The sequence below is a fragment of the Littorina saxatilis genome, linkage group LG16, assembly GCF_037325665.1.
Source record: "Littorina saxatilis isolate snail1 linkage group LG16, US_GU_Lsax_2.0, whole genome shotgun sequence".
NCBI classification, from domain to species: Eukaryota; Metazoa; Mollusca; class Gastropoda; order Littorinimorpha; family Littorinidae; genus Littorina; species Littorina saxatilis.
The window spans coordinates 6,896,051-6,918,550 of NC_090260.1; the positions used below are offsets into that span (position 1 = coordinate 6,896,051).

At 42.9% G+C, this 22,500-nt stretch overlaps 1 protein-coding gene across 1 annotated transcript in view; it reads right to left on the minus strand.

The window, feature by feature from the left end:
• Positions 1-3,104: 3,104 nt before the first annotated feature.
• LOC138951560 (cysteine-rich venom protein Mr30-like) overlaps positions 3,105-22,500 on the minus strand; it is a 50,400-nt gene continuing 31,004 nt past the window's right edge. The window contains exons 9-12 of the mRNA XM_070323135.1: positions 16,864-16,959; positions 14,038-14,166; positions 11,548-11,649; positions 3,105-3,995 (exon numbers count right to left, since the gene is read on the minus strand). Of these exons, the coding sequence (XP_070179236.1) occupies positions 11,576-11,649; positions 14,038-14,166; positions 16,864-16,959 (299 nt within the window). The 3' untranslated portion in view covers positions 3,105-3,995; positions 11,548-11,575. The remainder of the gene's footprint in view (positions 3,996-11,547; positions 11,650-14,037; positions 14,167-16,863; positions 16,960-22,500) is intronic.

Here is a 22,500-nt window from a genome sequence, read left to right on the forward strand (position 1 = left end):
CCCCTTTTTAAGACCTTCAACAACATTGAGAAAAGCAGGTCTGAGGGTCTGAGGGTCTGAGGGTCTGAAGAGCGAGGGAGTCTAACATGGATGTTCATTTGTATGAGCAGAAACGTTTAAAAAAAAGGTAGGTCATATAAGGCAGAAAGTCTTATATCGGGGGGTCTTATATCGGAGGGTCTTATATCGGGGTGTCTTATATTGTGGTGTCTTATATCGGAGGGTCTTATATTGGGGTGTCTTATATTGGGGTGTCATATATCGGGGTGTCTTATATCGGGGGGTCTTATATCGGAAAGTCTTATATCGGGGTGTCTTACGGGGGTGTCTTATATCGGGGTGTCTTATATTGGGGTGTCTTATATCGAGGTGTCTTATGTTGGGGTGTCTTATATCGGGGGTGTCTTATATTGGGGTGTCTTATATCGGGGGTGTCTTATATTGGGTTGTCTTATATCGGGGGTCTTATATCGGGGTGTCTTATATCGGGGTGTCTTATTTCGGGGTGTCTTATATCGGGGGGTCTTGTATTGGGGTGTCTTATATCGGGGGTGTCTTATATTGGGGCGTCTTATATCGGGGTGTCTTACGGGGGTGTCTTATATCGGGGTGTCTTACGGGGGTGTCATATATCGGGGTGTCTTATATCGGGGTGTCTTATATCGGGTGTCTTATATCGGGGGGTCTTATATCGGGGTGTCTTATATATCGGGGTGTCTTATATATCGGGGTGTCTTATATATCGGGGTGTCTTATATCGGGGTGTCATATATCGGGGTGTCTTATATCGGGGTGTCTTATATCCGGGTGTCTTATATCGGGGGGTCTTATCAATCAATCAATCAATCAGAAGCTTATATAGCGCGTATTCCGTGGGTACAGTTCTAAGCGCGTGTCTTATATCGATGGGTCTTATATCGGGGGGTCTTATATCAGGGGGTCTTAAAGCGGGGGGGTCTTAAAAAGAGGTCCCACTGTGTGTACCCGAGCGAGAGGGGCAGACAAGGGAGAGCATCTTTGTGACATCAGTGTGTGACAACAACTTGCACTGCTTGTCTCGCCAGGGTTTACCTATCGCTCAGCGGTACTTCCCCGCACAGGGGACCGTTTCATGGGCTAGCGACACAGTTGGGCAAGCCAGTCGACGAAATCAAGTTTCTCCTTCTTCTTCGTTCACGGGCTGAAAGTATCACGTTCACTCGTGTTTTTTGCACGAGTGGATTTTTACATGTATGACTGTTTTCCCCCGCCATCGTGGCAGAATACGCCGATTATTTTGATAAGAAACACTTCAGTGGGCCGATTGTGCGTCTTTTCACGGAGAGTCGCCCAGTGCTGCCCTCCCAGCACATAGTGTGTGTGTGTGTGTTTGTGTGTGTGAGCTTGGGAACGACAGTTACGGTACACATGCACTTTTGTGCATCCGTGTGAACTCGTGGTACCTCTATACTATCGGGGATCCATTAAGGTTTCCGAGACTGAGTTTCATTTCTATTGAATTGGTCTCGCGGAATAGCCGATTCTAAAATTTGCATAGGTAAAACGATCGCTTTTTTGGTACAAGCCTCTGGAGTAAATTTTGTGATTAATGTTTTTGTGAACAAGAAACAATTGACAGGTGGCTTTGTTCCATCTCCCTTTTTCCCTCCGCCGCGATGTAAAGTTGAATAGTTGAAGGTGACGTTAGGCACTAACTAAAGAAAGTGGGGCTGCCTGACACCCCTCGAGTTGAATGGGTTAATCTTGTGACACCGGTGCACAGGATGTGAACGCTAAAACTGTGCTTTTGCTTGGAATCTTTGAGGGAAAAAGACGTGTATTTGGTGCGGCGTGTTTCCAATGCTGTTGTGTGACATGTCTGTCACGGCCGGAAATCTTTCCGGAATGTGAGGATTCTTTTGCTGGTACGGTAGGTTAAAACAATTTTCTTTCTGTAAATGGGTAGGCGGTGAAAAGAATAGTATGCTGCTTGGGGGGAGGATTTATTTGAATGTTCAAGTAGATTGTTTTGTGAGTTGGAATGGTTGGGAAGATTTTTGTGTGTGAATGCTTTAGAAGACCGTCGTTTGAGAAAACGGTATTGTAGGCATGTTATTTGATAGGAATGATGTGTTTTGTTGTTCAACGAGTTAGTTTGTGGTAGTTGAAATTGTTGATTTGTTTATGTATGCTTACGGCGTGCATTCTGTGTTTGCAGGATGGCCGAGTGTGCGACGGGGTTTCAGTAGACGGGGTTTAGTTAGGTCTGTTCTTTTTAGTTAGGTCTGGGTTTAGTTAGGTCTTTAGAGGGGTTCTTTTTAGTTAGGTCTTTTCTTTTTTAGTGGGGCGTAGATTTGTTTTTATAGACTAGGTTTTGTTAGTGAAGAGTAGTTAGATTTAGTGGAGAGATTTTGGTCAGATTTTGTTAGAGTTTTTGTAGATTTGGTTTTTTTTAAAGAATTGTTTTTTAGGTTGTTTTTTTAGATTTCGTTTGTTTTAAATTAGAGTCTCATTGTGGGTTTTTTTGGATTAAAGTTGAGAGTGAGGATTTAGAGTAGAGTGTAGTTTGGGGAAAGGATTTGGTGTGTTTTAAAGGGTATTTTTATGGGAAGAATGTAGTTTTAGAATGAAGAGTGAGAATATTGTTTTCTTTGAAGTTGTTTAGTCCTATACAGTGAAAGTTGTATTTGAAGATAAACCCCCGTTATCCCACATTTTCCCCATTTCATCGTATGGAATAAAAGAACCTGGGTAATATAACTTGTGTCGTCTGCTTTAGTGTTTGAGTTCAGTACGAAAGAGGAAAGTAGATTGGCACACGGTTACATGTGTATGAGTGTGTGTGTGTGTGTGTGTGTATGTGTGTATGTGTGTGTGTGTGTATGAGTGTGTGTGTGTATATCATGTGTGTGTGTGTAGTGTGTGTGTGTGTATTTGTGTGTGTGTGTGTGTATGTGTGTGTGTGTGTGTGTGTGTGTGAATGTGTGTGTGTGTGTGTGTGTGTGAATGTGTGTATGTGTATGTGTGTGTGTGTGTGTGTTTGTGGTGCGCGTTGTTCTCTTTCCCGTCAAGGCCACGACCTGACCCCGAGGAGCTCAACAAAACGAGACAAGTCACGTGACTGCTAGAAGTGTCTTTATTTGACGTTGAAAAGAAAAGCAGACAACAGAAAGACTCAATAAAATGCAAATATATAAATCACTTGATTTTGATAGGAAAGATGTGCATAAGCAAATATAGATACGGAACTCCCACTGATATTATAATAATGTTTGACAAAGAGAAACAAATACGAAACGTAGAATAGTGTATCATATATACTTCTTTTCTGGCTTCCCTCACTGCCCCCTCTCTCTTTCGTTTCGCTAAAAGGAGAACGGTACCGGGGTAAAGGCGGAACTTACATTGTTACACTTAACACCACTTGTATGAAAAGAGAACTGTTACTAAGAAAACTTTAGCACGCTTACAATTTGCTTTTCCTCTTACTTATTGTGATTGTTACTATGTTAACTCCATCATGACACCGCCACAAACAACACCTAAGTCAACCCAAACACAGACATATGTAAAACCAACATAACCAACATTAAAGATGCAAGATTTTGTCCATTGTAGAAAACCACATACAATTGATAAATTTATAAAACGCCAATGAAGAAAGACGCTCAGCTGTAGAGAGAAAGAAAGAAAGAAGAGAAAAGAAAGGAAAAAAAAAAGAAAAAAAAAAGAGAAAAAAACAAACTTTGGGTTTCATTCTTTCCATTTATTTTTCAGCTTGAAGCGGACTGCATGCAACTGAGGCAAAAAAAACCAAAAAAGAAAGAAAGAAAAAAAAAAAAAAAAAAAAACAACAGAAAGACAATGAAGGACGACTGGACGTCACGCTCAGCACATGCCGCAGCGGAGAGGGCACTGTCTCGAGTACCAGTTGTCAGTTTTATTCGGGCAGGACTCGTCTGGTTTGAACGAGTCGTAGGTACACCATCCTGCGTTGTCCTTTCTCGGGCAGGTCTCTGTATCATCATCATCATCATCATCATCATCATCATCATCATCATCATCATCATCATCATCATCATCATCATCATCGTCGTCATTATCATCGTCGTTGTCATCATCGTCTTCGTCGTCATCATCGTCATCATCATCACCGTCATTGTCGTCGTCATCGGCTTCGTCATCGTCATCGTCATCATCATCATCATCGTCATCATCAACGTCATTGTCGTCGTCATCATCATCATCATCATCATCATCATCATCATCATCATCATCATCATTATCATCATCATCATCATCGGATCAACAGATCGTCACTTAAGCCTAGGGCCGTCGCGATATAACCTTGAATGGTTGAAAACGACGTTAAACACCAAATAAAGAAAGAAAGAAAAGAAACTTAAGCCTAGGGTACAGACAAACACTAAACCGCACAGACAGCTGCTGCAGGCGTGGGTGCAGTTGGACTTAGTACACCTACCACACTGATCGTCACTTAGGCGTGGGGTACAGATGCACCAAGTTAACGTACCGCACAGATCACCACTTAATCTTTGGTGACTTCATAAGATGTTTGATGGCTTTTTGTAAGAACAGCAGTATTGTCCGTCCGATATGTTTTGTTGTCCTGTATTTTATCTTCAGCAGCCAAGGCCGATATGCTTTGTCGTCCTGTATTTTATCTTCAGCAGCCAAGGCCGATATGCTTTGTTGTCCTGTATTTTATCTTCAGCAGCCAAGGCCGATATGCTTTGTCGTCCTGTATTTTATCTTCAGCAGCCAAGGCCGATATGCTTTGTCGTCCTGTATTTTATCTTCAGCAGCCAAGGCCGATATGCTTTGTTGTCCTGTATTTTATCTTCGGCAGCCAAGGCCGATATGCTTTGTCGTCCTGTATTTTATCTTCGGCAGCCAAGGCCGATATGCTTTGTTGTCCTGTATTTTATCTTCGGCAGCCAAGGCCGATATGCTTTGTCGTCCTGTATTTTATCTTCGGCAGCCAAGGCCGATATGCTTTGTTGTCCTGTATTTTATCTTCGGCAGCCAAGGCCGAAGCACGACTTAGATGCAAATTGACAAACAGTCGTGGTGGTAATTATCATCATGAAACACGAATGCCAAGCCGAGATGGTGGCGTATAGTGGTGTATAGTGGGGTATAGTGTAGAGGCGTATAGTGGCGTATGGTGGCGTATAGTGGCGTGTGACGTATAGTGGCGTATAGTGGCGTATAGTGGCGTGTTGTGGCGTATGGTGGCATATAGTGGCTTATGGTGGCGTATAGTTGCGTATGGTGGCGTATGGTGGCGTATGGTGGCGTATAGTGGCGTATGGTGGCGTATGGTGGCGTATAGTGGCGTATAGTGGCGTATGGTGGCGTATGGTGGCGTATAGTGGTGTGTGACGTATAGTGGCGTGTTGTGGCGTATGGTGGCATATAGTGGCGTATAGTTGCGTATGGTGGCGTAAAATGGCGTATAGTGGCGTATGGTGGCGTATGGTGTCGTATGGTGGCGTATGGTGGCGTATGGTGGCGTATAGTGGCGCGTGTCAAACACAGCAGCCTGACGTTGAACTTGACAATCCACGTTTCACCCGAAACTCGATCTCTTCCGTTACTTGCATTTCTCATATTTATAAACATTCGTTTTTGTTTCCCAGCTGGTTGTGAATGAAACGTGGTGACAATGATGACAATGTTTCTTGTTACCCAGCTAGTTATGCATGAAACGTTATGACAATGATGACAATGTTTCTTGTTACCCAGCTAGTTATGCATGAAACGTGGTGACATTGATGACAATGTTTCTTGTTACCCAGCTAGTTATGCATGAAACGTGATGACAATGATGACAATGTTTCTTGTTACCCAGCTAGTTATGCATGAAACGTGGTGACATTGATGACAATGTTTCTTGTTACCCAGCTAGTTATGCATGAAACGTGGTGACAATGATGACAATGTTTCTTGTTACCCAGCTAGTTATGCATGAAACGTGGTGACAATGATGACAATGTTTCTTGTTACCCAGCTAGTTATGCATGAAACGTGGTGACATTGATGACAATGTTTCTTGTTACCCAGTTAGTTATGTATGAAACGTGGTGACATTGATGACAATGTTTCTTGTTACCCAGCTAGTTATGCATGAAAGTTGGTGACATTGATGACAATGTTTCTTGTTACCCAGCTAGTTATGAATGAAACGTGGTGACAATGATGACAATGTTTCTTGTTACCCAGCTAGTTATGTATGAAACGTGGTGACATTGATGACAATGTTTCTTGTTACCCAGCTGGTTATGTATGAAACGTGGTGACATTGATGACAATGTTTCTTGTTACCCAGCTAGTTATGTATGAAACGTGGTGACATTGATGACAATGTTTCTTTTTACCCAGCTAGTTATGCATGAAACGTGGTGACATTGATGACAATGTTTCTTGTTACCCAGCTAGTTATGCATGAAACGTGATGACATTGATGACAATGTTTCTTGTTACCCAGCTGGTTATGTATGAAACGTGGTGACAATGATGACAATGTTTCTTGTTACCCAGCTAGTTATGTATGAAACGTGATGACAATGATGACAATGTTTTTTGTTACCCAGCTAGTTATGCATGAAACGTGGTGACAATGATGACAATGTTTCTTGTTACCCAGCTAGTTATGCATGAAACGTGGTGACAATGATGACAATGTTTCTTGTTACCCAGCTAGTTATGCATGAAACGTGGTGACAATGATGACAATGTTTCTTGTTACCCAGCTAGTTATGAATGAAACGTGGTGACAATGATGACAATGTTTCTTGTTACCCAGCTAGTTATGTATGAAACGTGGTGACATTGATGACAATGATTCTTGTTACCCAGCTGGTTATGAATAAAACGTGGTGACAATGATGACAATGTTTCTTGTTACCCAGCTGGTTATGAATGAAACGTGGTGACAATGATGACAATGTTTCTTGTTACCCAGCTAGTTATGAATGAAACGTGGTGACATTGATGACAATGTTTCTTGTTACCCAGCTAGTTATGTATGAAACGTGGTGACATTGATGACAATGTTTCTTGTTACCCAGCTGGTTATGTATGAAACGTGGTGACAATGATGACAATGTTTCTTGTTACCCAGCTAGTTATGTATGAAACGTGGTGACAATGATGACAATGTTTCTTGTTACCCAGCTAGTTATGTATGAAACGTGGTGACATTGATGACAATGTTTCTTGTTACCCAGCTAGTTATGCATGAAACGTGGTGACAATGATGACAATGTTTCTTGTTACCCAGCTAGTTATGCATGAAACGTGGTGACAATGATGACAATGTTTCTTGTTACCCAGCTAGTTATGCATGAAACGTGGTGACATTGATGACAATGTTTCTTGTTACCCAGCTAGTTATGTATGAAACGTGGTGACAATGATGACAATGTTTCTTGTTACCCAGCTAGTTATGTATGAAACGTGGTGACAATGATGACAATGTTTCTTGTTACCCAGCTAGTTATGTATGAAACGTGGTGACAATGATGACAATGTTTCTTGTTACCCAGCTAGTTATGAATAAAACGTGATGACAATGATGACAATGTTTCTTGTTACCCAGCTAGTTATGCATGAAACGTGGTGACAATGATGACAATGTTTCTTGTTACCCAGCTAGTTATGCATGAAACGTGGTGACATTGATGACAATGTTTCTTGTTACCCAGCTAGTTATGCATGAAACGTGGTGACATTGATGACAATGTTTCTTGTTACCCAGCTAGTTATGTATGAAACGTGGTGACAATGATGACAATGTTTCTTGTTACCCAGCTAGTTATGTATGAAACGTGGTGACATTGATGACAATGTTTCTTGTTACCCAGCTAGTTATGTATGAAACGTGGTGACAATGATGACAATGTTTCTTGTTACCCAGCTAGTTATGCATGAAACGTGGTGACATTGATGACAATGTTTCTTGTTACCCAGCTAGTTATGCATGAAACGTGATGACAATGATGACAATGTTTCTTGTTACCCAGCTAGTTATGTATGAAACGTTATGACAATGATGACAATGTTTCTTGTTACCCAGCTAGTTATGCATGAAACGTGGTGACAATGATGACAATGTTTCTTGTTACCCAGCTAGTTATGCATGAAACGTGGTGACAATGATGACAATGTTTCTTGTTACCCAGCTAGTTATGCATGAAACGTGGTGACAATGATGACAATGTTTCTTGTTACCCAGCTGGTTATGAATGAAACGTGGTGACAATGATGACAATGTTTCTTGTTACCCAGCTAGTTATGTATGAAACGTGGTGACAATGATGACAATGTTTCTTGTTACCCAGCTAGTTATGCATGAAACGTGGTGACATTGATAACAATGTTTCTTGTTACCCAGCTAGTTATGTATGAAACGTGGTGACATTGATGACAATGTTTCTTGTTACCCAGCTAGTTATGTATGAAACGTGGTGACATTGATGACAATGTTTCTTGTTACCCAGCTAGTTATGTATGAAACGTGGTGACATTGATGACAATGTTTCTTGTTACCCAGCTAGTTATGTATGAAACGTGGTGACATTGATGACAATGTTTTTTGTTACCCAGCTAGTTATGTATGAAACGTGGTGACATTGATGACAATGTTTCTTGTTACCCAGCTAGTTATGTATGAAACGTGGTGACATTGATGACAATGTTTCTTGTTACCCAGCTGGTTATGTATGAAACGTGGTGACATTGATGACAATGTTTCTTGTTACCCAGCTAGTTATGTATGAAACGTGGTGACATTGATGACAATGTTTCTTGTTACCCAGCTGGTTATGTATGAAACGTGGTGACATTGATGACAATGTTTCTTGTTACCCAGCTAGTTATGCATGAAACGTGATGACATTGATGACAATGTTTCTTGTTACCCAGCTGGTTATGTATGAAACGTGGTGACAATGATGACAATGTTTTTTGTTACCCAGCTAGTTATGAATAAAACGTGATGACAATGATGACAATGTTTCTTGTTACCCAGCTAGTTATGCATGAAACGTGGTGACATTGATGACAATGTTTCTTGTTACCCAGCTAGTTATGCATGAAAGTTGGTGACATTGATGACAATGTTTCTTGTTACCCAGCTAGTTATGAATGAAACGTGGTGACAATGATGACAATGTTTTTTGTTACCCAGCTAGTTATGTATGAAACGTGGTGACAATGATGACAATGTTTCTTGTTACCCAGCTAGTTATGCATGAAACGTGATGACATTGATGACAATGTTTCTTGTTACCCAGCTGGTTATGTATGAAACGTGGTGACATTGATGACAATGTTTCTTGTTACCCAGCTAGTTATGTATGAAACGTGGTGACATTGATGACAATGATTCTTGTTACCCAGCTGGTTATGTATGAAACGTGGTGACATTGATGACAATGTTTCTTGTTACCCAGCTAGTTATGCATGAAACGTGATGACATTGATGACAATGTTTCTTGTTACCCAGCTGGTTATGTATGAAACGTGGTGACAATGATGACAATGTTTCTTGTTACCCAGCTGGTTATGTATGAAACGTGGTGACATTGATGACAATGTTTCTTGTTACCCAGCTAGTTATGCATGAAACGTGGTGACATTGATGACAATGTTTCTTGTTACCCAGCTAGTTATGCATGAAACGTGATGACAATGATGACAATGTTTCTTGTTACCCAGCTAGTTATGCATGAAACGTGGTGACAATGATGACAATGTTTTTTGTTACCCAGCTAGTTATGAATAAAACGTGATGACAATGATGACAATGTTTCTTGTTACCCAGCTAGTTATGCATGAAACGTGGTGACAATGATGACAATGTTTCTTGTTACCCAGCTAGTTATGCATGAAACGTGGTGACATTGATGACAATGTTTCTTGTTACCCAGCTAGTTATGTATGAAACGTGGTGACAATGATGACAATGTTTCTTGTTACCCAGCTAGTTATGTATGAAACGTGGTGACATTGATGACAATGTTTCTTGTTACCCAGCTAGTTATGAATGAAACGTTATGACAATGATGACAATGTTTCTTGTTACCCAGCTAGTTATGCATGAAACGTGGTGACATTGATGACAATGTTTCTTGTTACCCAGCTAGTTATGCATGAAACGTGGTGACATTGATGACAATGTTTCTTGTTACCCAGCTAGTTATGTATGAAACGTGGTGACATTGATGACAATGTTTCTTGTTACCCAGCTAGTTATGCATGAAACGTTATGACATTGATGACAATGTTTCTTGTTACCCAGCTAGTTATGCATTAAAGGTGGTGACAATGATGACAATGTTTCTTGTTACCCAGCTAGTTATGCATGAAACGTGGTGACAATGATGACAATGTTTCTTGTTACCCAGCTAGTTATGTATGAAACGTGGTGACAATGATGACAATGTTTCTTGTTACCCAGCTAGTTATGCATGAAACGTGGTGACAATGATGACAATGTTTCTTGTTACCCAGCTAGTTATGCATGAAACGTGGTGACATTGATGACAATGTTTCTTGTTACCCAGCTAGTTATGTATGAAACGTGGTGACAATGTTTCTTGTTACCCAGCTAGTTATGTATGAAACGTGGTGACATTGATGACAATGTTTCTTGTTACCCAGCTGGTTATGTATGAAACGTGGTGACAATGATGACAATGCTTCTTGTTACCCAGCTAGTTATGTATGAAACGTGGTGACATTGATGACAATGTTTCTTGTTACCCAGCTAGTTATGTATGAAACGTGGTGACATTGATAACAATGTTTCTTGTTACCCAGCTAGTTATGCATGAAACGTGGTGACATTGATGACAATGTTTCTTGTTACCCAGCTAGTTATGTATGAAACGTGGTGACATTGATGACAATGTTTCTTGTTACCCAGCTAGTTATGAATGAAACGTTATGACAATGATGACAATGTTTCTTGTTACCCAGCTAGTTATGTATGAAACGTGGTGACATTGATAACAATGTTTCTTGTTACCCAGCTAGTTATGTATGAAACGTGGTGACATTGATGACAATGTTTCTTGTTACCCAGCTAGTTATGTATGAAACGTGGTGACAATGATGACAATGTTTCTTGTTACCCAGCTAGTTATGCATGAAACGTGGTGACATTGATGACAATGTTTCTTGTTACCCAGCTAGTTATGCATGAAACGTGGTGACATTGATGACAATGTTTCTTGTTACCCAGCTAGTTATGTATGAAACGTGGTGACATTGATGACAATGTTTCTTGTTACCCAGCTAGTTATGCATGAAACGTTATGACAATGATGACAATGTTTCTTGTTACCCAGCTAGTTATGCATGAAACGTGGTGACATTGATGACAATGTTTCTTGTTACCCAGCTAGTTATGCATGAAACGTGGTGACATTGATGACAATGATGACAATGGTGACAATGATGACAATGGTGACAATGATGACAATGGTGACAATGGTGACAATGATGACAATGATGACACGTGGTGACAATGACACTGACCGCAATGCTGACCGGTGAAGCCTGAATGTCACACGCATGTGCAGTTGTCCGGGTTGACCTTGACCGTTCCGTGGTGCTGGCACACGGTGTCTCGACAAGGATCTGCAAACCAAGCACACAGTTACACACACACACACACACACACACACACACACACACACACACACACACGGCGTCTGGACACGGCTCTACAAACCAAGCACACAGTCAGCAGATTGCCAAATCGTCCACGGTTGGCTAGGTACAATTCTGGTTGAATGCAAAACTCTTGTACTTTCCAGTTTTAAAGTCATTTTAAACAAGCAGATGCAAGAATTCAGTCCTCTGCAAAATCTACGGCATGTTCTAGAGAAACGAAAACGAGGTTCCTGTCATATCACCGCTATTTTAACTGTGTCAAGAAATATGACACTCATAATTTGTTGTGAGGTATTTACCGGGTTAGCGACATTTGTGGCGGGCTAGTGACTTCTTGAAGTTACACCGGGACAGACAGCACAGGGGATGGGACAGTGACTCACCGGGACAGACACCACAGGGGATGGGGCAGTGACTCACCGGGACAGACACCACAGGGGATGGGACAGTAACTCACCGGGACAGACAGCACAGGGGATGGGACAGTGACTCACCGGGACAGACACCACAGGGGATGGGGCCGTGACTCACCGGGACAGACACCACAGGGGATGGGACAGTGACTCACCGGGACAGACACCACAGGGGATGGGGCAGTGACTCACCGGGACAGACACCACAGGGGATGGGACAGTGACTCACCGGGACAGACACCACAGGGGATGGGACAGTGACTCACCGGGACAGACCCCACAGGGGATGGGGCAGTGACTTACCGGGACAGACCCTACAGGGGATGGGACAGTGACTCACCGGGACAGACACCACAGGGGATGGGGCAGTGACTTACCGGGACAGACACCACAGGGGATGGGGCAGTGACTCACCGGAACAGACACCACAGGGGATGGGGCAGTGACTCACCGGGACAGACACCACAGGGGATGGGACAGTGACTCACCGGGACAGACACCACAGGGGATGGGGCAGTGACTCACCGGGACAGACACCACAGGGGATGGGACAGTGACTCACCGGGACAGACACCACAGGGGATGGGACAGTGACTCACCGGGACAGACAGCACAGGGGATGGGACAGTGACTTACCGGGACAGACACCACAGGGGATGGGACAGTGACTTACCGGGACAGACACCACAGGGGATGGGACAGTGACTCACCTGGACAGACACCACAGGGGATGGGACAGTGACTCACCGGGACAGACACCACAGGGGATGGGGCAGTGACTCACCGGGACAGACAGCACGGGGGATGGGACAGTGACTTACCGGGACAGACACCACAGGGGATGGGACAGTGACTTACCGGGACAGACATCACAGGGGATAGGGCAGTGACTCACCGGGACAGACAGCACAGGGGATGGGACAGTGACTTACCGGGACAGACACCACAGGGGATGGGGCAGTGACTCACCGGGACAAACACCACAGGGGATGGGGCAGTGACTCACCGGGACAGACACCACAGGGGATGGGACAGTGACTCACCTGGACAGACACCACAGGGGATGGGACAGTGACTTACCGGGACAGACACCACAGGGGATGGGACAGTGACTCACCGGGACAGACAGCACGGGGGATGGGACAGTGACTTACCGGGACAGACACCACAGGGGATGGGACAGTGACTCACCGGGACAAACACCACAGGGGAAGGGGCAGTTACTTACCGGGACAGACACCACAGGGGATGGGGCAGTGACTCACCGGGACAAACACCACAGGGGAAGGGGCAGTTACTTACCGGGACAGACACCACAGGGGATGGGGCAGTGACTCACCGGGACAAACACCACAGGGGAAGGGGCAGTTACTTACCGGGACAGACACCACAGGGGATGGGACAGTGACTCACCGGGACAGACACCACAGGGGATGGGGCAGTGACTCACCGGGACAGATACCACAGGGGATGGGGCAGTGACTCACCGGGACAGACACCACAGGGGACTTGACATCAAACACACCTGTATCATGTATCACGTGTGGAATGAAACACCTGGCTTGACATCAAACACACCTGTATCATGTATCACGTGTGGAATGAAACACCTGGCTTGACATCAAACACACCTGTATCATGTATCACGTGTGGAATGAAACACCTGGCTTGACATCATACACAACACACACACACACACACACACACACACACACACACACACACTCACACACACACACACACACAAACACACACACACACACACAAACATAACAACACACATACACATACACACACACACACATACATACACACACACTCACACACATACACACACACACACACACACACACACACACACATAACATACCCCACGACCCTCGTCTCGATCCCCCGTCCATGTTAAAACATTGAGTCCAGTAACAAGAAGGGAACTAACCGGGGCAGACACCACAGCGCAGAGGGCACTGTCTCGAGAAAAAGTTGTCGGTTCCGTTGGGGCAGTACTCGTCTGGTTTCAACCAGTCGTCGGTACACCATCCTGCGTTGTCCTTTCTCGGGCAGGTCTCTGTATCATCATCATCATCATCGTCATCGTCATCGTCGTCGTCGTCGTCGTCGTCATCATCATAATCATAATCATCATCATCATCATCATCATCATCATCATCATCATCATCATCAGCAGCAGCAGCATCATCATCATCATCATCATCATCAGCAGCAGCAGCAGCATCAGCATCATCATCATCATCATCATCATCAGTCTGGATAGCCAGCACAACACGTGACACACATTTGGGAGACTCATGTGATCATTACAGAGCTCGACCTTTGAGGATCGCGTGAACGAATTTTTGTTTGAATACGCTGTGTTTGACATACACCTCACTCCCCCTAGATGACTTTGATCAGTGCAAATGAACTGACTACAGATGTTTAATTTCATGACTTTGATCAGTGTTGTGATTTCTCTGTGGGCTACACACGCCCATCTAATGGCGGTTAGACTCCAGCAGATGCCGAGTCATCAGTTTCAGTTCATTTGAGATTATGTGCAGTTGGGCGCTTACAATGTACTTTACAGTAGAATCCAACAGACAGCCACTGAGGCCCGTACTTAACTGACGTCACAGATCGTCATCAATGCCTGGGGTACAGCTGCACTCAGTGCATTTACCACACAGAATGTCACATATGACTGAAGGACAGCTGCACTCAGTACATTTACCACAGAATGTCACTTATGACTGAAGGACAGCTGCACTCAGTACATTTACCACACAGAATGTCACATACGACTGAAGGACAGCTGCATTCAGTACATTTACCAAACAGAATGTCACATATGACTGAAGGACAGCTGCACTCTGTACATTTACCACACAGAATGTCACATACGACTGAAGGACAGCTGCACTCAGTACATTTACCACACAGAATGTCACATACGACTGAAGGACAGCTGCACTCAGTACATTTACCAAACAGAATGTCACACATGACTGAAGGACAGCTGCACTCAGCACATTTACCACACAGAATGTCACATACGACTGAAGGACAGCTGCACTCAGTACATTTACCAAACAGAATGTCACATATGATTGAAGGACAGCTGCACTCAGTACATTTACCACACAGAATGTCACATACGACTGAAGGACAGCTGCACTCAGTACATTTACCACACAGAATGTCACATATGACTGAAGGACAGCTGCACTCTGTACATTTACCACACAGAATGTCACATACGACTGAAGGACAGCTGCACTCAGTACATTTACCACACAGAATGTCACACATGACTGAAGGACAGCTGCACTCAGTACATTTACCACACAGAATGTCACATATGACTGAAGGACAGCTGCACTCAGTACATTTACCACACAGAATGTCACATACGACTGAAGGACAGCTGCACTCAGTACATTTACCACAGAATGTCACACATGACTGAAGGACAGCTGCACTCAGTACATTTACCACACAGAATGTCACACATGACTGAAGGACAGCTGCACTCAGTACATTTACCACACAGAATGTCACACATGACTGAAGGACAGCTGCACTCAGTACATTTACCACACAGAATGTCACACATGACTGAAGGACAGCTGCACTCAGTACATTTACCACACAGAATGTCACACATGACTGAAGGACAGCTGCACTCAGTACATTTACCAAACAGAATGTCACATATGACTGAAGGACAGCTGCACTCAGTACATTTACCACACAGAATGTCACATACGACTGAAGGACAGCTGTACTCAGTACATTTACCACACAGAATGTCACATACGACTGAAGGACAGCTGCACTCAGTACATTTACCAAACAGAATGTCACACATGACTGAAGGACAGCTGCACTCAGTACATTTACCACACAGAATGTCACATACGACTGAAGGACAGCTGCACTCAGTACATTTACCACACAGAATGTCACATACGACTGAAGGACAGCTGCACTCAGCACATTTACCACACAGAATGTCACATACGACTGAAGGACAGCTGCACTCAGTACATTTACCAAACAGAATGTCACATATGACTGAAGGACAGCTGCACTCTGTACATTTACCACACAGAATGTCACATACGACTGAAGGACAGCTGCACTCAGTACATTTACCACAGAATGTCACTTATGACTGAAGGACAGCTGCACTCAGTACATTTACCACACAGAATGTCACACATGACTGAAGGACAGCTGCACTCAGTACATTTACCACACAGAATGTCACACATGACTGAAGGACAGCTGCACTCAGTACATTTACCACACAGAATGTCACACATGACTGAAGGACAGCTGCACTCAGTACATTTACCACACAGAATGTCACACATGACTGAAGGACAGCTGCACTCAGTACATTTACCACACAGAATGTCACACATGACTGAAGGACAAATGCACTTGGTACAACTACAACACGGATCGCCTGTGAAGCATGGGTTACACGATGATACGCTCAGTACACCTACCACGCAGACGGCGACTGGAGTCTAGAGGACAAATGTACTAAGTAAAACTACCAAAGATTGCTGCTAAAACCTGGGGTACATATGCACTAAGTACACTTACAACACAGATCGCGGTAAAGATTAGGGTACAGACGCACTTAGTACACTTACCACACAGATCGCCGGTAGAGCCTGGGGTACATATGCACTTAGTATACCTACAACACCACTCACGGTATAGATTAGGGTACACATGCACTTAGTACACTTACCGCACAGATCGCCGGTGAAGCCTCGGGTGCAGTCGCACTTGCAGGTGCCTGGGTTGACCGTGCCGTGATTCTGACACACAGCACCCGGGCAGCGCTCTGCAACAACACACACTGGTCGAGAAAATTCATTATTGAACGAAGCGCATAGCGCTGAGTTCAATAATTATTTTCGATTAGGAAGCGTTAGGAAGCGTTACTGGTGATATTGTTCAGAAAGATCAAGTCGGTTATATTAAAGGCAGAAAAGTATCTACAATATTAAGGCTAATTGATGATGTAATCGAACAGTCACACGAGTTAAATCAACCTGGTCTGTTGGTCGCAATTGACTGTGTTCAAGCGTACGATAGTATTTCAAAAGAGTTTATTATTAAAGCCTTCCAAAAATTCGGGTTTGGGCCAGAATTTGTTCAATGGGTGACTGTGTTAATGAACGACACGGTTAGCTCAGTGCAGTATTGTGGATGGTTGTCTGATTTTTTTGATGTGAAAGCCGGGATTCGTCAAGGGTGCCCGTTTTCATGTTTGGCCTTTGTACTGGCCATTGAATTGTTGGCATCAAAAATAAGACAGTGTAGACGTATTAAAGGAATTTCGTTATGGAATAATGTTGATATTGCAACCGTTATTAAAATTGCTCTGTATGCAGACGATATCACTCTTTTTTTAAAGGATGAGATTGATATGTATTATGCACTTGATATAATGAATGACTTTTCGAGCTTTTCAGGCTTAAGGATACATAAGAGAAAGTCTGAGGCGATGTGGTTGGGTAGTAGGAAGCATTGTGATGAAACATTTTATAATTTTGGCTGGAAGAAGAAGTTGAAGATTTTGGGTGTATATTTTTGTAATGATAAGAGTGCTTCTTTGGTAGAAGATAACTGGACTGGAAGAATAAGGAATATTAAGCGATTGATTTGTGCATGGGAGAAGCGAAATTTGAGCATTGTAGGGAAAATATGTATTGTGAAAACGTTTTTAATTTCACAATTTGTGTATATTATGCAAGCGTTTGTATTACCTGATTGTGTTTTGAATGAAGTCAATACCTTATTGTTTAGATTTTTGTGGCGAAAAAGAGATTGTAATCGGAAGGCCTTTGAAAAGGTGAAAAGAAGCGTTTTATGTTTTGAAATTGAAAAAGGTGGTTTAAAAATGATCGATATTAGGCAAATGCAAATTTCTTTTTTTATTACAATGGGTTTCACAACTAACTACATCAAATGAAAATGATAATTGGAGTTTTACTCCAAAGATGATGTATTTGCGTTTTGGAAAGCATTTTGAATGTTTCTTATCGAATGTAAACAGTGCAAGATTTAAAGGGTTAGACCTAGTGAAATCACACTTTTGGAAAGCAGTATTAAAATATTGGCTGGATAATAACCACTACGATCGTGGGACAATCGGGCCGGTTTTATTATGGAATAATGCATGCATAACGTATAGTGGCAAAGTTTTATTTTTTGAAAGTTGGATACAACGAGGTGTATTGGTATTAACTGACATTGTACGTTCGGGAAACATATTATCATATCAAGATATTTGTGATCTGATTGGATATTCACCAAACCGAATTCTTGAATATAATGTTGTAAAAGCTGCTGTGTCATTATTTATGAGGAAAAATGTTGTAAATATGACTGATGATGCTTGTATTACCTTACCACTGTTTAACGGCAAAAATGTGTTAAGTGCCAGAGAATATAGGAAAGAGATTATCAATATGAAAACAGATGTACCATGTTCCGGAGGATTTTGGAAGAGAAAGTTTAATGTAGAAATTGATGAACGATCTTGGATAGTTGCCTATCAGTCAACACAAGAGACTAGATTAAGAGTTTTACACTGGAAAATTATGCACAACATTTATCCGACCAACATTCTCCTGTGTAAAATGAAAGTAACGGAAACTAATAAATGTAATTACTGTTGTGATGTAACTGATTTCATTGAACACTTCTTTTTTGAATGCCCGGTTGTATACAAATTCTGGAAGTTTATTGAAAAATTTATATTTCGTACTTTAGAAATTAAGGTTGTTTTGAAAGTTAGTGATGTTTTATTTGGTATGCATTTTGTAATGGTGAAAAAGGCAACTATGTATAAATTGAACCACATTATCTTAATCGGAAAGATGTGCGTTAGTATATATAAAAAACAAATTCGTTTTTACCGTTGGAAAGTATTTTTGATAGGCAGTTACAGATAAGAAGCATTTTTGTGTGAGTGTTCGAAGAACAAAACGTTAAAGAAAAGTTAGCTTGTTGTTATCGATAAGTTGTATTTAATTCATTGTATGAGATATTGTTAATTGTTGTATTTAACTCATTGTATGAGATATTGTTAATTGTTGTTATTTATTTGAATAAAATTGTTTGAAAAAAAAAAGAAAAAAAAAAAAAAGCCAGAAAATATGAAATGTAAGTTCTAACGACAAAAAAAAAAAAAAAAAAAAAAAAAAAATATTTTCGAGATTTGCTCTATAAATCCCTTAGTGCACTGGGATTGTTTCAATAACGATATTGTCAGTACCGCCAGAGAAAAAAAGAAGATTCAAAACGCACATTTTGCAACGCGCATTTGGATAGGCGTAACTGTGTGGTCAGGTTTGTGTCACTGGATCTACTTTTGTGTGGGCTGTCTCAAGTGTGTCGTGCTTTCGTCACACGCAAACTCTTGTTTTAATTTCTGTTGGTAAATTCCAGTGTAGCGTTAAGCTAAAAAGTGATGATTTTTCATAGAGACCTCATTTAAACTCGGAGAAAGGACTGTGCTCTCAGTTATTTGCGATTCGAAACCTTCATCGAGCTTCGACAGATTGACTGTGCAGAGTGTTGCCCCTTGAATTGACTCCGGCCAAGACCACGGTTAGCAGACTCGGATTTTCAAAGTAAATGTGGTATGTTTCTCGTGTTGTATCTTCACTCATCGGGGAGACTGGTACTATTATATATGAACCGTAAGAATGCTGTGAACCCTACACGTATTATGTCCCCAAAACACCTAACCCCGAAAAAGGGAACCAATCAAACCCATCACCCAAGACAACCAAACCATCTGTTTCCTCCATCCCCGAGCACCCCAAAAGTGAAAAAACAAACCTAAGAATCCTAACCATCAACCTAAGAAGCATTGTCTCAAAGGTCTCCGAATTTAAAGCCCTCCTGGAATACACAAAACCAGACGTAGTCTGTGGTACTGAATCCTGGCTGATGGGGATACAACCTGGGAAAGCGCCGGCTACAGACAGCATCCTGGACTCTGAAGTCTTTCCTCCGGACTACAAGGCCTACCGAAACGACAGAGGCAGTCTAGGAGGGGGTGTGTTTGTACTGGTGCATGAATCCATTGTTTCCAGCGAGCAGCCAGAGATTGTAACAGACTGCGAGATAGACTGGGTTAAAGTCAAAATCAGCGGAAATAAAGATCTCTACATCTCCTCATACTACATGCCCCATCGAGAACATAGACACCTGGACAACCTCGATGCCTCGCTCCAGCACCTCAGCGACAAAGGACGCCACATCATCTTGTGCGGTGACTTCAACTGTCCTGACATTGATTGGAAGACAGGAGCTGTCCCTCCATGCGCCAGTGACAGACTTGTACAAGAAAAACTCCTCCACATCACAACCAAACACCACCTCAACCAGATACATGATCACCCAACAAGAGCAGAGAACCACCTAGACCTAGTGTTCACGTCAAACCCATCCCTCATCAAAACTTCAACAAACATCCCTGGCCTTTCAGATCACGATGCCATCATCACAGACTCCTGCATCAAACCCTATCGCTGTCAGTCTAAACCAAGAAAATTCTTTCTTTATGGGAAGGCAAACTGGGAGCTCCTGAAAGCAGCAGCAACCAACATCTCCAAGAACATCACTGCTCTGTATGCAGAAGGTGGCGATGTGCATGCCCTGTGGGACCTCTTTAAATCAGAGCTCAGTGAAACAACAGCCGCCCACATCCCCTCCCGCACCTCCTCCTCCAGACGCAACAAACTACCGTCACTTCCAAAAAGAAAGAAAGACTCTACAAACAAGCAAAACGCACAAAGAACTGGACAAACTACCGTCACTTCCAAAAAGAAAGAAAGACTATACAAACAAGCAAAACGCACAAAGAACTGGACAAACTACCGTCACTTCCAAAAAGAAAGAAAGACTCTACAAACAAGCAAAACGCACAAAGAACTGGACAAACTACCGTCACTTCCAAAAAGACTGCCGTAGAGCATTCCGGAAGGCTGAATGGGTTTACATACAAAACACCATTGAAGATGGACTGTCCAAAAATGACTCCAAACCCTTTTGGCGTTACATCAAAGCCAAACGACAGGACAACATTGGTGTTGCACCATTAAAGCCAAACGACAGGACAACATTGGTGTTGCACCATTAAAGCCAAACGACAGGACAACATTGGTGTTGCACCATTAAAGTCAAAGGGGTCCTTGGTGTGCGAAAGCAAGAACAAAGCTGACATACTGGTCAACCAATTCCGATCAGTCTTCACCCAAGAACAAAGCTGATATACTGGTCAACCAATTCCGATCAGTCTTCACCCAAGAACAAAGCTGATATACTGGTCAACCAATTCCGATCAGTCTTCACCCAAGAACAAAGCTGATATACTGGTCAACCAATTCCGATCAGTCTTCACCCAAGAACAAAGCTGACATACTGGTCAACCAATTCCGATCAGTCTTCACCCAAGAACAAAGCTGATATACTGGTCAACCAATTCCGATCAGTCTTCACCCAAGAACAAAGCTGACATACTGGTCAACCAATTCCGATCAGTCTTCACCCAAGAACAAAGCTGATATACTGGTCAACCAATTCCGATCAGTCTTCACCCAAGAACAGAGCTGATATACTGGTCAACCAATTCCGATCAGTCTTCACCCAAGAACAGAAAGGAAAGCCTCGTCTCCCAGAACTCCCACAACACAACCCTATTGAAGACTTACAAATCAGGGAAGAAGGAGTGAAGAAACTACTTCAGAACATCAAGATAGCAAAAGCACCAGGACCAGACCAGATCCCAAACCGCATACTGAAGGAGTGCGCCAATGAACTGGCCCCCGGACTCACTGCCATCTTTCAGCTGTCTGTCGACTCAGGCTGCCTACCGTCTGACTGGACAAATGCAAATGTCTCCCCCGTCTACAAGAAAGGCGACAAACACCTTGCTGAAAACTATCGCCCTGTCTCCCTCACCTCCGTACCCTGTAAGCTCCTTGAGCACATCATTTGTAAACACCTCCTCAAGCACTTAGAAAAGAACAAAATCCTCACCAACCTCAACCATGGCTTTCGATCAGGCTACTCATGTGAGACACAGCTCGTCGTCACACTTCAAGACCTCTGCAGAAACTATGACAACGGTAAACAGACCGACATAGCCATCCTGGACTTTTCAAAAGCCTTCGACACTGTGCCACACCCAAGCCTGCTGTATAAATTACAGAGTTATGGTGTGAAAGGCAACCTGCACAGCTGGCTGCAAAACTTCCTGACGAAAAGACTGATGAGAGTGGTAGTCGACGGAGAGGAGTCAGTTGAAGTCCCTGTAGATTCAGGCGTACCACAGGGTACCATACTCGGACCGATCCTATTCCTC